This window comes from Nerophis ophidion, linkage group LG12 (genome assembly GCF_033978795.1).
Source record: "Nerophis ophidion isolate RoL-2023_Sa linkage group LG12, RoL_Noph_v1.0, whole genome shotgun sequence".
NCBI lineage: Eukaryota > Metazoa > Chordata > Actinopteri > Syngnathiformes > Syngnathidae > Nerophis > Nerophis ophidion.
The window spans coordinates 33,405,006-33,419,922 of record NC_084622.1 but is presented as its reverse complement, the minus strand read 5'-3'; the positions used below and the strand labels follow the sequence as shown (position 1 = coordinate 33,419,922).

At 42.3% G+C, this 14,917-nt stretch overlaps 1 protein-coding gene across 1 annotated transcript in view; it reads left to right on the top strand.

Annotated features, from left to right (window-relative positions):
• The first annotated feature begins 414 nt into the window (after positions 1–414).
• The window catches only part of fa2h (fatty acid 2-hydroxylase), a 67,628-nt gene continuing 53,125 nt past the window's right edge, over positions 415–14,917 (top strand). The window contains exon 1 of the mRNA XM_061917406.1: positions 415–834. Within this exon, the coding sequence (XP_061773390.1) occupies positions 553–834 (282 nt within the window). The 5' untranslated portion in view covers positions 415–552. The remainder of the gene's footprint in view (positions 835–14,917) is intronic.

Genomic DNA, 14,917 nt, shown 5'->3' with positions numbered 1-14,917 from the left:
TTGTTGAAGTATTATTCAATAAATATATTTCTAAAGGATTTTTGAATTGTTGCTATTTTTAGAATATTTTTAAAAAATCTCACGTACCCCTTGGCATACCTTCAAGTACATTTGAGAACCACTGCCTTAGAGCAACAGGTGCGGCGGGATGTGATGAGGCGTTTAATGACAATCAGGTATGTAGTAAAAATCTAAATTAGTGTAAAATAGCGTCGTTCCTTGTAAAAGGTGAAAGACAAATCGTACAAAATTAATAATTACCCAAAACAAACCTTGATGTATTTCTTGTTGTTTTAGCTACATATAAGATCATAACTGGCGCACACGTACTGTGTGTTATGTATGAGTGAGAATTGTTCCGATTTATTGAACGCATCACAGTCCCCGCCTTTCCACTCTTTCCTCCTGTGTGTACTTTGTCTTTGCGCAAGTCTGGGTGTTAACTGCCAAGTCTCGCCCCTCAACAGCAAGTCCTGGCCTGGACACCCGTGGAGCTTCTTTTTCCTCCTTTCAAACTTCGGTACAGGTGGATTCCGCATCCGCGCTGTCAGCATGTCTCCTTCCACATCCCCCCGGTTCTTCACGGAGCGGGAGGTGGCCCGCCACTGCACGGAGGACTCATGCTGGGTGCTGTTGGGCACCAGAGTGTACGACGTGACGGCTTTCTTGCAGCGGCACCCCGGGGGACAAGCGCTGATACTCGGCCGGTCGGGGAAGGATGTGAGCGGGGAGATGGAGGGACCTCCGCATCGGCACTCTGAGAACGCCCGGCGGTGGATGGAGCAGTACTACATCGGGGAAGTGGACCGAGACAGTGACAGCGACAAACTTCAGGTAAGGAGCGGTTGTCCCCAAGAGCTTGACCCCCTGAAAACAAAGCTAACAATATCGATAACTTTTGGCTCAATAGGTCAGCCTTTTTTCCTTCTAGAAAAGGAACAGGTGCGTTAGACTTCGGGCCTAAATACACAGAGTAACTCATTGTTTACCCTGTAACGTCATTTCCCAACCATTCAACTACTGGCAAGCACTTCTTTCATAAGTCTTACGGCAACTAGGAAACACTGCATGTCAGCAAGGGTGTCCAAAGTGGGACTATAAGTCCATTTGTATATCGTTTTTTATAAATATAATAATAATATTAAAAAAAAACCTACTACCGGCTCCCATATAAATCATTTGGGTTTTGCCTTCAATGCCTTCCTGTATCCAGAGACCAACTACCTTAGTTTGTATGCAACAAAAACAACATTTTTGTTTTGTTTTTGGAGGTTAAAATAAGAAATAGAAAAAGAAAAGTATTGCTTTAGTATCATTTGTGTACTCATGCTGTACATCTGGATTGATTGCCCCAACTTAAAGGGTAACATTATCACAATTTCAGAAGGGTTAAAACCAATAAAAAATCAGTTCCCAGTGGCCTATTTAATTTTTCAAAGTTTTTTTCAAAATTTTACCAATCATGGAATATCCCGAAAAAAGGCTTTAAAGTGCTTGATTTTTCATCCATCCATTTTCTACCGCTTATTCCCTTTCGGGGTCGCACGGGGCGCTGGCGCCTATCTCAGCTAGAATCGGGCAAGTCGCCACCTCATCCCAGGGCCAACACAGATAGACAGACAACATTCACTCTCACATTCACACACTAGGGCCAATTTAGTGTTGCCAATCAACCTATCCCCCAGGTGGAAGTGGGAGGAAGCCGGAGTACCCGGAGTGAACCCCCGCATTCACGGAGAGAACATGCAAACTCCACACAAAAAGATCCCGAGCCTGGGATTGAACCCAGGACTGCAGGACCTTCATATTGTGAGGCAGACGCACTAACCCCTCTTCCACTGTGAAGCCAATATTTTGAGTTAGTATTCTTTGACCGTAGGCCTGATTTTTGCTATCTGTAAATCCACCCGTCCATTTTCCTGTAACGTCACATAGTGATGCCAATACGAACAAACATGGCGGATAGCACAGCAAGATATAGCGACATTAGCTCGGATTCATACTCGGATTTCATCGGCTTAAGCGATTCAACAGATTACACATGTACTGAAACGGATGGTTGGAGTGTGGAGGCAGATAGCGAAAACGAAATTGAAGAAGAAACTGAAGCTATTGAGCGAATAGCTATTGAAGCTATTCGGCGATCGCATTCTAACCAACGATTGCATCTTTTGACCACTGGAGCTACTTAAATCCGTCGATTGGTAAGTGTTTGTTTGGCATTAAATGTATGTGGAGGGAAAGGCTGGATGCAAATATAGCTACACAGCTAGCCTAAATAGCATGTTAGCATCGATTAGCTGGTAGTCATGCCGTGACCAAATATGTCTGATTAGCACATAAGTCAATAACATCAACAAAACTCACCTTTGTGATTTCGTTGACTTTATCGTTGGAAATGCATCTGCTTTGAGTGTCGCAGGATATCCACACATTCTTGCCATTTCTGCCATGTTAGCATCGATTAGCATGCCGTGCTAATCGATGCACACTCCACGTAAGACAACTTGAATCCGTCCCTGATCGTGTTGTAACACCCTCCGACAACACACCAACGGGGCATGATGTCTCCAAGGTACGAAAAAAAGTCAAAAAAACGGAACTGAGCTGATTTTACTTGTGTGTGTAATGTGTTGCGGAGTGCCAAGCAGGGAGGCAATGGGTCCTATTTTTTGTAGTCTTTGGTATGACTCGGCCGGGGTTTGAACTCACAACCTCCCAGTCTCAAGGCAGACACTCTAACCACTGAGCTGGTCTACTAGGCCACTAGTGTGCCGTGAGATATTGTCTGGTGTGCCGTGGGAAATTATGCAATTTCACCTAATTGGTCCAAAAATTATTTTTTTGCAAATCAATATTTATAATCTGCAAATAATGTGTCGTTCCTTAGTGTCTGTGCTGTGCAGAGCTCGGCAGAGTAACCATGTAATACGCCACATCAGTAGGTGGCAGCAGGTAGTTAATTGCTTCGTAAAAGTCGGAATGTGTCGGGCGAGATGAGGACGGTTTGTCGTGAACCCAGTATGAAAAAGGTAAAAAGGTATGTAACGCTTAAACCAGAAATGAACAAAAGGGAAAGGAAAAGTCATTGAAGCCTAGTAAAACGAAAGTAAAACTGAACTGGCTACAAAGTAAACAGAAACAAAATGCTGGACGACAGCAAAAACTTACAGCGTGTGGAGCAGAGATGGCATCCGTAAATGACTTGGCAATCAACAATGTCCTCACAAAGAAGAATCGCAACAATTGAAATAGTCTTGCTTGCTAACACAAAGCAGGTGCAGGGATTAGCACTCAAAGGAAGACATGAAACTGCTACAGCTAAACATCAACAAAACAGGAAGGGCAACCAAAATAACAGCGCAAGACAAGAACCAAAGCACTACACACACTACACTGGTGGAGTTTCAATTTTTTTTTACGTTTTCTGCTGGTGGTGGGCCTCCGGATTTTTTAATGAAAAAAATGTGCCTTGCCTCAATAAAGGTTGAAAAACACTGTACTAAACCACTGAGCTTGTTTAACATTGGCTAACATTGAAGCTTTAGCGGTTAGCTCAGGGGTCAGCAACCCGCGGCTCCAGCACTTCCCTAGTGGCTCCCTGGACCTCTTTCAAAGATGTGTGAAAATGGACAAAGTTCAAGAAAAAAAATATTTTTTCGTTTCAATATATTTCCTGTAAGAGAGCAAACATGAAAAAAATCTTCCTAATTGTTTTAAATGCCACTGTTTATATTAAACATACTTCACTGATTAGAGTATTTGGCAAGCAGCGTTTTTCCTACTAATTTCAGCAATCCTTGAACTCATCGTAGTTTGACATGTACAACTTTGTCCGATGCTGCCACAGAAAGACGTGTTTTATGCCACTCTTTCTTTGTCTAATTTTCTCCACCAAGCGTTTCATGCTGTGCGTGAATGCACAAAGGTGAGCTTTGTTGATTTTATTGATTTGCTGGAGTGCTAATCAGGCATAGTTGGTCAGTGCATGACTACAAGCTAATCGATGCTAACATGCTATTTAGGCTAGCTGTATGTACATATTGCATGATCATGCCTCGTCTGTAGGTATATTTCAGCTCATTTACTTTCCTTTACTCATGTCCTGGATGTATTTGGTTTATTTTTTGCATGTCTCAGGACACATTATCTGTATGTAATAGTGGCTGCATTTCTGATAGTTGTTTGTGTGGCATGTTGTTCCGGACCACAGCAAACGTTACCCAGCTTGCTAAGATTGTAATAAATTAATTAGAAGAAGACAGCCTGCCGTTTCCTTAAACTTGGACACACACATCTATCCCTTTGGCCATTTTAAGCCAATACTTTCCAGAAGTAAGTCTCCATTTTACTAATGGTTTCCAATGTTGCAAAAATGTGTAGAATAAAAATTAAAATACAACATTTCTGTCAAAGAAGATTTTGCGTCAGCCTTTGATAGGAGGTAATATAGCTAATATAGACACTTATATCATGTGTTGCCTTCATTATAACACTTATATAAGGCTTTTAATTTGTTGCAGCTCCAGACAGATTATTTTTTTTGATTTTTGGTCCAATATGGCTCTTTCAACATTTTGGGTTTCTGACCCCTGGGTTAGCTTCTTGTGTCATCCTGGCCGGTGTGTGTAGCATGCTTAGTCATTCTTTTTCTGTTAATCCTCCAATGGTAATGATACTATGAGGAAACTTTATTCATTTTCTTCCACGGTGGTGACCAAAGGTGGGAATACAGGGCACCTCATGATTCGATTACGATTACGATTCAGGGGCTACGATTTGATTTCAAATGAATTATTTATTAATGTGTAATTATTATGTTGTCTATCATTCATCCATTTCCTACCGCTTGTCCCTTACTTTTATCATATTGTATTTTATTATTATATATTCTAAATGTATTACTGTTTAATGAATAATAACATGAGTGTGAATGCTGTCTGTCTATCTATGTTGGTCCTGCGATGAAGTGGCGACTTCTCCAGGGTGTACCCCGCCTTCCGCCCGAATGAAGCTGAGATAGGCTCCAGCACCCATGTTACCCTGAACGGGACAAGCGGTAGAAAACGGATGGATGGAACATGTCTACAAGCCGTATGCCGTGATGTGTCATTTCAGGTTTTTTTACGTAGTGTGTGCAGCATTGATATATACACGGAAGACTAGATATGTGAGAACTGTGGTATACTGCTAAGTAAAACAATAAATTAATGTCCCTACTTGGCAAGTAGGCATCCTTGATTTAACTTGTCCATCGATCCATCCATTCATCCATCCATTTTCTTCAGCTTAGCCAAAGTCGGGTAGCAGGGGCAGCAGCCTAAGCAGAGAAGCCCAGACTTCCCTCTCCCCAGCCACTTCGTCCCGAGGCATTCCCATGCCAGCTAGAAGACATAGTCTTCCCAACATCTTCCCAACATCTTCCCAGCCCTAAACACCACCCCAAGGAGGCATTCGGGTCGCATCCCGACCAGATGCCCGAACCACCTCATCTGTCCCCTCTCGATGTGAAGGAGCAGCGGCTTTACTTTGAGCTCCTCCCGGATGACAGAGCTTCTCACCCTATCTCTAAGGGAGATAGGGCGGAGGAAACTTATTTTGGCCGCTTGTACTTGGGATCTTGTCCATTCGGTCATAACCCAAAGCTCATGATCATAGATGAGGATAGGAACGTAGATCGACCGGTAAATTGAGAGGTTTGCCTTCCGGCTCAGCTCCTTCTTCACCACAACGGATCGATACAGCGTCCGCATTACTGAAGATGCCACACCGATCCGCCTGTCGATCTCACGATCCACTCTTCCTTCACTCGTGAACAAGACTCCTAGGTACTTGAACTTCTCCTCTTGGGGCAATATCTCTTCCCCAACCCGGAGATGGCACTCCACCCTTTTCCGGATGAGAACCATGGACTCCGACTTGGAGTTGCTGATTCTCATCCCAGTCGCTTCACACTCGTCTGCGAACCATTCCAGTGAGAGCTGAAAATCCTGGCCAGAAGAAGCCATCAGGACCACATCATCTGCAAAAAGCACAGACCTAATCCTGTAGCCACCAAAGCGGATCCCCTCAAAGCCTTGACTGTGCCTAGAAATTCTTTCCGTAAAAGTTATGAACAGAATCGGTGACATAAGGCAGCCTTGGCGGAGTCCAACCCACGCTGGAAACGGGTCTGACTTACTGCTGGCAATGCGGACCAAGCTCTGACACTGATCATACAGGGAGCAGACCGCCACAATCAGACAGTCCGATACCCCATACTCTCTGAGGACACGGTCGAATGCCTTCTTCAAGTCCACAAAGCACATGTAGACTGGTTGGGCAAACTCCCATGCACCCTCAAGGACCCTGCCGAGAGTATAGAGCTGGTCCACAGTTCCACGACCAGGACAAAAATCACATTGTTCCTCCTGAATCTGAGGTTCAAATATCTGGATATTCTTAATAGACCTTACTGGGAAGGCTGAGAAGTGTAGTCCCACGATAGTTGGAACACACCCTCCGGTTCCCCTTCTTAAAGAGAGGAACCGCCACCCCGGTCTGGCAGTCCGGAGGAACCGCCCTGGATGTCCACGCAATGTTGCAGAGTCTCATCAACCAAGACAGCCCCACAGCATCCAGAGCCTGATGGAACTCCAGGCGGATCTCATCCACCCCTGGGGCCTTGCCACCGAGGAGCTTTTTAACTACCTCAGCCACCTCAGCCCCAGAAATAAGAGAGCCAACCACAGATTCCCCATGCACTGCTTCCTCATAGGAAGACGTGTTGGTGGGATTGAGGAAGTCTTCAAAGTATTCCCTCCACCGATCTACAAACATCCTCAGTCCAGGTCAACAGAACACCATCCTCACCATAGGCGGCAGATGGTGGTCCAGAATCTCTTCGAAGCCGTCCGGAAGTCGTTTTCCAAGGCTTCCCCGAACTCCTCCCATGTCCAAGTTTTTGCCTCCGCGACCGCTGAAGCTGCATACCGCTTGGCCTGTCGGTACCCGTCCACTACTTTCTGAGTCCCATGAGCCAAAAGGACCCGATAGGACTCTTTTTTTCATCTTGACAGCATCCCTCTAGGATTACCGCCACAGGACCAACTACCTTGCGGCCGCAGCTCCAGTCGACCGCCTCGACGATAAAGGTACGGAACATGGTCCACTCAGACTCGATGTCCAACACCTCTCTCGTGACATGTACAAAGTTCTTCTGAAGGTGGGAATTTAAACTCTCTGACAGGAGACTCTGCTAGACGATCTCAGCAGACCTGCACATTGCGTTTGGACCTGCCAGGTCTGTCTGGCCTCCTCCACCACCATCGCAGCCAATTCACCACCAGCTGGTGATCGGTAGAAAGCTCCGACCCTCTCATCACCCGAGTGTCCAAAACATGAGACCGCAAATCCGATGACACAACTACAAAGTCGATCATGAAACTAATGCCTGGGGTGCCAAGTGCTCATATGGACACCCTTATGTCTAAACATTGTGTTTGTTATGGACAATCTGTGACAAGCACAAAAGTCCAATAACAAAAAACACCACTTGGGTTCAGATCCGGGCGGCTGTTTTTCTCACTCACGCCCATCCACGTTTCACTGCCGCTGCCAATATGAGGGTTGAAGTCCCCCATTAGAACAAGGGAATCACCCGGGGGAGCACTCTCCTGTACTCCCTCGAGTGAAACCAAAAAGGGTGGGTACTCTGAGCCGTTGATTGGTGTGTAAACCCAAACAACAGTCAGGACCAGTCCCCCCACCCAAAAGTGGAGGGAAGCTACCCTCTCGTCCACTGGGTTGAACTCCGACATGGCCCCTCCCATGAGTGGTGAGCCCATTGGAGGGGGGACCCACGTTGCCTCTTTCGGGCTGTGCTCGGCCGGGCTCCGTGGGGACAGGCCTGGCCACCAGGCGTTCACCATCGTGCCCCACCTCCGGGCCTGGCTCCAGGGGGTGCGCGTTGACCCGCGTCTGTGAGAGGGAAATATGAGTCCTTTTGTTTTTCTTTTGGACTGAATTGTTATTTTTGTCTTTCCTGATATATTAATCTTCTTACTAATTTATTCTCCTTGACTGCTCACTCTGCTGTAACAGAGTTCCTATTAACTTTCTGTTGGTATTTTTGCTGCATTTATTATTTTCTTGTTTAAGTAAAAGACAACATTTTTTTCACCCCCTTAAACTCGATACAAACTGCACTGAGCACTGGTAACTACACAGGTTGGAGGGAATTTGAACAACAAATCAATGATTTAAGTGACAAACTTGGTAAGTTGCCATCCAAACAGTACCCTGTTTGTAGACAAGAACATACAGCCATGAAAGCACATTCAAGCTATTTATTAATCAGCGATAACGCAAACCAGTGAAAAATTCAAATGAGCTGCCGTCACAGCCGACAAACTGCTGCAACTAGCCTTCTAAGCTATCAAACTCAAGCTAAAGAGTGTTAGCATGGACCCGCTGACCACTAGGCAACAGGCCCAACTTTTAAAGGCACACTCAGGCACACACACAGAAAGACACACTGCTCTGACTTAAATCAACTGCATTATCCCAGACATTTACATATTTTTTTCAAAGTAACAAATTAATAACTTTCCCTATTAATTAATTGCATTCATTAAATAGTAATTCCGTTACTAATTCAATTCCATTTTTTGGTAATGTAACACAGACTGTCACACATCATCGTGAAGCAGTTGGCAGGTTGGTGTTCCTGGCTAAAATCTTTGAATGTATATCTTATTTTAATGTCCATCCCTCCATCCATTTCCTACCGCTTATTCCTTCGGGGTCACGGGGGGCGCTGGAGCCTATCTCAGCTACAATCGAGCGGAAGGCGGGATACCCCCTGGACAAATCGCCGCCACATCGCAGGGCCAGCACAGATAGACAGACAACATTCACACTCACATTCACACACTAGGGCCAATTTAGTGTTGCATATCAACCTATCCCCAGGTGCATATCTTTGGAGGTGGGTTGAAGCCGGAGTACACGGAGAGAACATGCAAACGCCACACAGAAAGATCCCGTGCGCAGGATCGAACCCAGGACCTTCGTATTGTGAGGCAGACGCACTAACCCATCTCCCACCGTGCTGCCCTATGTATGTATATATATATATATATATATATATATATATATATATATATATATATATATATATATATATATATGTGTATATATACACACATATATATATATATATATATATATATATACATATATATATATATATATATATGTATATATGTATCAGTGGTTCTTAACCTGGGTTCGATCAAACCCTAGGGGTTCGTTAAGTCGGCCTCAGGGGTTTGGCGGAGCCTCCGCCGCGGAGGTCAAGACCCACCCGACTCATCGTGTAAATAAAAACTTCTCCCTATCGACGTATTATGGATACCCCCAAACAATGTTCCCTCTAATTTTCCATATGCATGAAAAAAACGTAAAAACTTCTTGAGCATTCAGTGGAGCACATGTGAGCGACGTCAGACGTGCACATGCAGTGTGGCCACACCAGCAGCACACCTGTCCCGAACCTGACTAAATAACAAGTTAAATGTTTTATTATTATAATCAAATGACAGCAGTTATTTCCATGAGATTATTTTCTAATATAAGTGTTTTGGCCCACTTACAATTGCAAAAAATATTGTGTTTCATGAGCTGTGTAGTAGTATTTTATGTCTGGTTGGGTTCCTGCTTTGGAAATAATTTGTACCCCTTTCAGATATCGCATTTAGTTCCCACTGAAACATTTACATGTTGCACAATGAGATGTAAACATGGGATTATGTGTACATTCCTGTAACTTTCTGTTTGTAAAAAATATATATTTATTAGTATTTCTTTAAAATAATAACATCATTTCATGATTAATATTTATAAATTTATATTAAATTAAATTTTTAATTTTTATTTTTCACTTAAGAAGGGTTCGGTGAATGCGCATATGAAACTGGTGGGGTTTGGTACCTCCAACAAGGTTAAGAACCACTGATATATATATATACTGTCTGTATATAAATATATATATATATATATATATATATATATATATACACACACACATACTGTATATATCCATCCATCCATACATTTTTCTACCGCTTATTCCCTTTGGGGTCGCAGGGGGCGCTGGTGCCTATCTCAGCTACAAGCGGGCGGAAGGCGGGTACACCCTGGACAAGTCGCCACCTCATCGCAGGGCCTACACAAACACATATATATATCCATCCATCCCTTTTCTACCGCTTATTCCCTTTTGGGGTCGCGCGGGGGAAGGCGGCGTACACCATGGACAAGTCGCCACCTCATCGCAGGGCCAACACAGATAGACAGACAACATTTACACTCCCATTCACACACTAGGGCCAATTTAGTGTTGCCAATCAACCTATCCCCAGGTGCATGTCTTTGGAAGTGGGAGGAAGCCGGAGTACCCGGAGGGAACCCACGCATTCACGGGGAGAACATGCAAACTCCACACAGAAAGATCCCGAGCCTGGGATTGAACCCAGGACTGCAGGACCTTTGTATATATATGTATATATATATATATATATATATATATATATATATATATACAAACCCCGTTTCCATATGAGTTGGGAAATTGTGTTAGATGTAAATATAAACAGAATACAATGATTTGCAAATCCTTTTCAACCCATATTCAATTGAATGCACTACAAAGACAACATATTTGATGTTCAAACTCATAAACTTAATTTTTTTTTTGCGAATAATCATTAACTTAGAATTTCATGGTGGCAACACGTGCCGAAGTAGTTGGGAAAGGGCATGTTCACCACTGTGTTACATCATCTTTTCTTTTAACAACACTCAATAAATGTTTGGGAACTGAGGAAACTAATTGTTGAAGCTTTGAAAGTGGAATTCTTTCCCATTCTTGTTTTATGTAGAGCTTCAGTCGTTCAACAGCCCTGGGTATCCGCTGTCGTATTTTACGCTTCATAATGCGCCACACATTTTCGATGACAGACAGGTCTGGACTGCAGGCAGGCCAGGAAAGTACCCGCACTTTTTTTACGAAGCCACGCTGTTGTAACGCTTGTCTTGCTGAAGTAAGCAGGGGTGCATGATAACGTTGCTTGGATGACAAAATATGTTGCTCCAAAACCTGTATGTACCTTTCAGCATAGATGGTGCCTTCACAGATGTGTAAGTTACCCATGCCTTGGGCACTAATACACCCCCATACCATCACAGATGCTGGCTTTTGAACTTTGCACCTATTACAATCCGAATGGTTATTTTCCTGTTTGTTCTGGAGGACACCACGTCCTCTGTTTCCAAATATAATTTGAAATGTGGACTCGTCAGACCACAGAACACTTTTCCACTTTGCATCAGTCCATCTTAGATGAGCTCGGGCCCAGCGAAACCGGCTGCGTTTCTGGGTGTTGTTGATAAATGGGTGTGGCTTTGCATAGTAGTTTTAACTTGCACTTACAGATCTATCGACCAACTGTAGTTACTGACAGTGATTTTATGAAGTGTTCCTGAGCCCATGTGGTGATATTCCTTACTCACTGATGTCGGTTTTTGATGCAGTACCGCCTGAGGGGTCAAAGGTCCGTAATATCATCGCTACGTGGAGTGATTTCTCCAGATTCTCTGAACCTTTTGATGATTTTACAGACCGCAGAAGGTAAAATCCCTAAATTCCTTCCAATTGCTCGTTGAGAAATGTTGTTCTAAAACTGTTCCACAATTTGCTTACAAAGTGGTGACCCTCGCCCCATCCTTGTTTGTGAATTACTTAGCATTTCATGTAAGCTGCTTTTATACCCAATCATAGCACCCAACTGTTCCCAATTAGCCTGCACACCTGTGGGATGTTCCATATAAGTGTTTGATGAGCATTCCTCAACTTTACCAGTATTTAGTGCCACCTTTCCCAACTTCTTTGTCACGTGTTACTGGCATCAAATTCTAAAGCTAATGATTATTTGCCAAAAAAAAAAATGTTTATCAGCTTTCACATCAAATATGTTGTCTTTGTAGCATATTCAACTGAATATGGGTTGAAAATGATTTGCAAATCATTGTATTCCGTTTATATTTACATCTAACACAATTTCCCAACTCATATGGAAACGGGGTTTTTTAAAATAAAATCCCCAATTTAAAACAAAAAAAATGCTTTGCTCTACTTACTTTTTGCTAAATTGTAATTTAAATAAAGTTGTTCTTTTTAGATCAGATATAAATTGTACTTTTTATGGAATCATTACAAAAAAAAACTGAATTAAGAAAATAGCTAGGCAGCAGCACAAGCCACAACAGAGAGACCAACGACAAACACGAAATGGATAAGCCTTTATTATTATTGGCTCATTTTATTGCTAAATGTTTTACCATCGTTATCATTTACATTATCGATGTGACGTCATAATTGCCATTATCTGTTTGTGCACCAACCCAGGAGCTGCACAAACAGTATCCAAAGGAGTCCAAAACCATCAGAAAACACAAATGACTCAAAAATCCAATCAGAATATGATCCGGTGTCAAGCGAAATAAGTGCTCGCTGCGAAATACGTGCCCTAGCGTGTCGGGGCATATATTTAGCGCCTTAAGTGCGAAATATATGCCCACCCTAGTGTGTATGGGACGGCTTGCCAAATAATTGCACCTGTGGCCTCTGAGAGTGCATACGAGATATACTCATTAATTAAACTTGGATTTGCTGATATTGTTAGCTAAAAGAAAAAACGTATCATACCAAAGTTACTGTGATATATATTGTCTCAGGCTATTAACTCGCTAAATCACTTTTAGGATGGTCTCTCTCTCGCTACACACACGTTGGTTTGTCAATGACGCCGCCCTGCCAAAAAACTGCCCGGCTGGTCACTGCGCACTGGACTGCGCAGGTGCGCGCATGCGCACCCCCCCCCCCCCTGAGCACTTATTTCGCTGGGCACAAAATTTGGCGTCACACCGGGCAGCGGATCATAACTGGTGAGATCATTGGACAATATACACATCACATCCACAGTCCAATCGAGGCACAATTTTTTTGCATAACTTAACCGAGAGCAGTATTTGGTCAGCTGACAAAAATATAAGCGCGCAAACCACATTGCACTAAAATGACAATATGTTAGGGCTGGGCGATATGGCCTTTTATTAACATCTCGATATTTTTAGGCCATGTCACGATACACAATATATATCTCGATATTTTGCCTTAGCCTTGAATGAACACTTGATGCATATAATCACACCAGTATGATGATTCTATATGTCTACATTAAAACATTTTTGCTCATACTGCATTTATATATGCTCATTTTAAACTTTCATGCACAGAGAGAAATCACAACTAAGTCAATTTACTAAAACTGTATTTATTAAACACTTATTTAGCAGTGGCACAAACATTCATGTAATTTCCAAAACAGAAAGTGCAAGATTGTCAGACATTTTTATACAAGCTATTAGTACACTTTTGTGCATGATGTCACTAAGATGACATATCAAAACAACACTAAATTAAAGTACAATTTTTGTAAAGAACGGCACTCCAAAAGTTTAAAACAAATAAAGTGCACTTTAGTGCATGATGTCACACAAGATATTTCAATAACTGTCAAATAAAAATTAGCTGCATAATAGGAAATCAAGTACTGTATGTCCTTCGCTATGTGGCAGGTTACGGTGGATGTTATCACCTGTTTTTGACTATTTTTTTCATACGGTGTAGATGTGAAAATGGAAGACGGCAGGCTCAATTGGGTCAGTGGTGGTTGCTTGGGCATTTTGTTGGTGGCACCGGCCAGTGTTGTTGGCATGCAAAGTTTCAACCACTCTTCATTCTCTAGCGCAGTGGTTCTCAACTTTTTTTCAGTGATGTACCCTCTGTGAATTTTTTTGTAATTCAAGTACCCCCCCCTAATCAGAGCAAAGCATTTTTGGTTGGAAAAAAAGAGATTAAGAAGTAAAATACAGCACTATGTCATCAGTTTCTAATTTATTCAATTGTATAACCGTGCAAAATATTGTTTATTTGTAGTGGTCTTTCTTGAACTATTTGGAAAAAAGATATAAAAATACCTAAAAACGTGTTGAAAAATAAACAAGTGATTCAATTATAAATAAAGATTTCTACACATAGAAGTAATCATCAACTTAAAGTGCCTTCCTTGGGGATTTTAATACAGATCCATCTGGATTCATAAACTTAATTCTCAACATTTCTTCACAAAAAAATAAATCTTTAACATCAATATTTATGGAACATATCCACAAAATTTTTTAGCTGTCAACACTGAATATTGCATTGTTGCTTTTCTTTTCATAGTTGATGAATTTACATTCATATTTTGTTGAAGTATTAGATTAGATTAGATTAGATTAGATAGTACTTTATTTATTCCGTCAGGAGAGTTCCTTCAGGAAAATTAAAATTTTCAGCACAATCCCATTCAAGTTTAGACAAACATTACAGGGAGACAGAACAGGATCGCTGACGGGTCTGCCGGCTTCCAGCGCCCCTTACAAAAAAGATGAGATAAAGGTAAACAAAGGGGGGAAGGGGGGGAGAAAAAAATAGAAGATTAAAATAAAATTTTAAAAATATTATTCAATACATATATTTTGAAAGGATTTTTGAATTGTTGGCATACCTTCAATTACCCCCAGGGGTACGCGTACCCCCATTTGAGAACCACTGCTCCAAGGTGACATTTCAAATGCTGCTACAAATTAGTAGTGCAGCTACTTTTTGTAGCTATGCTTTTGCTGCATACTTGACATATTTACGGTTGTCTGTTCGAAATCTTCCCGCTTGAAGCCAAACCACTGCCAGACGATGGACCCCTTGCTGTTTTGCTTGGGAATTAATTCTTCTTCCTTTATTTGTCACCAGATTCGCACCTTCTTTCTCTCG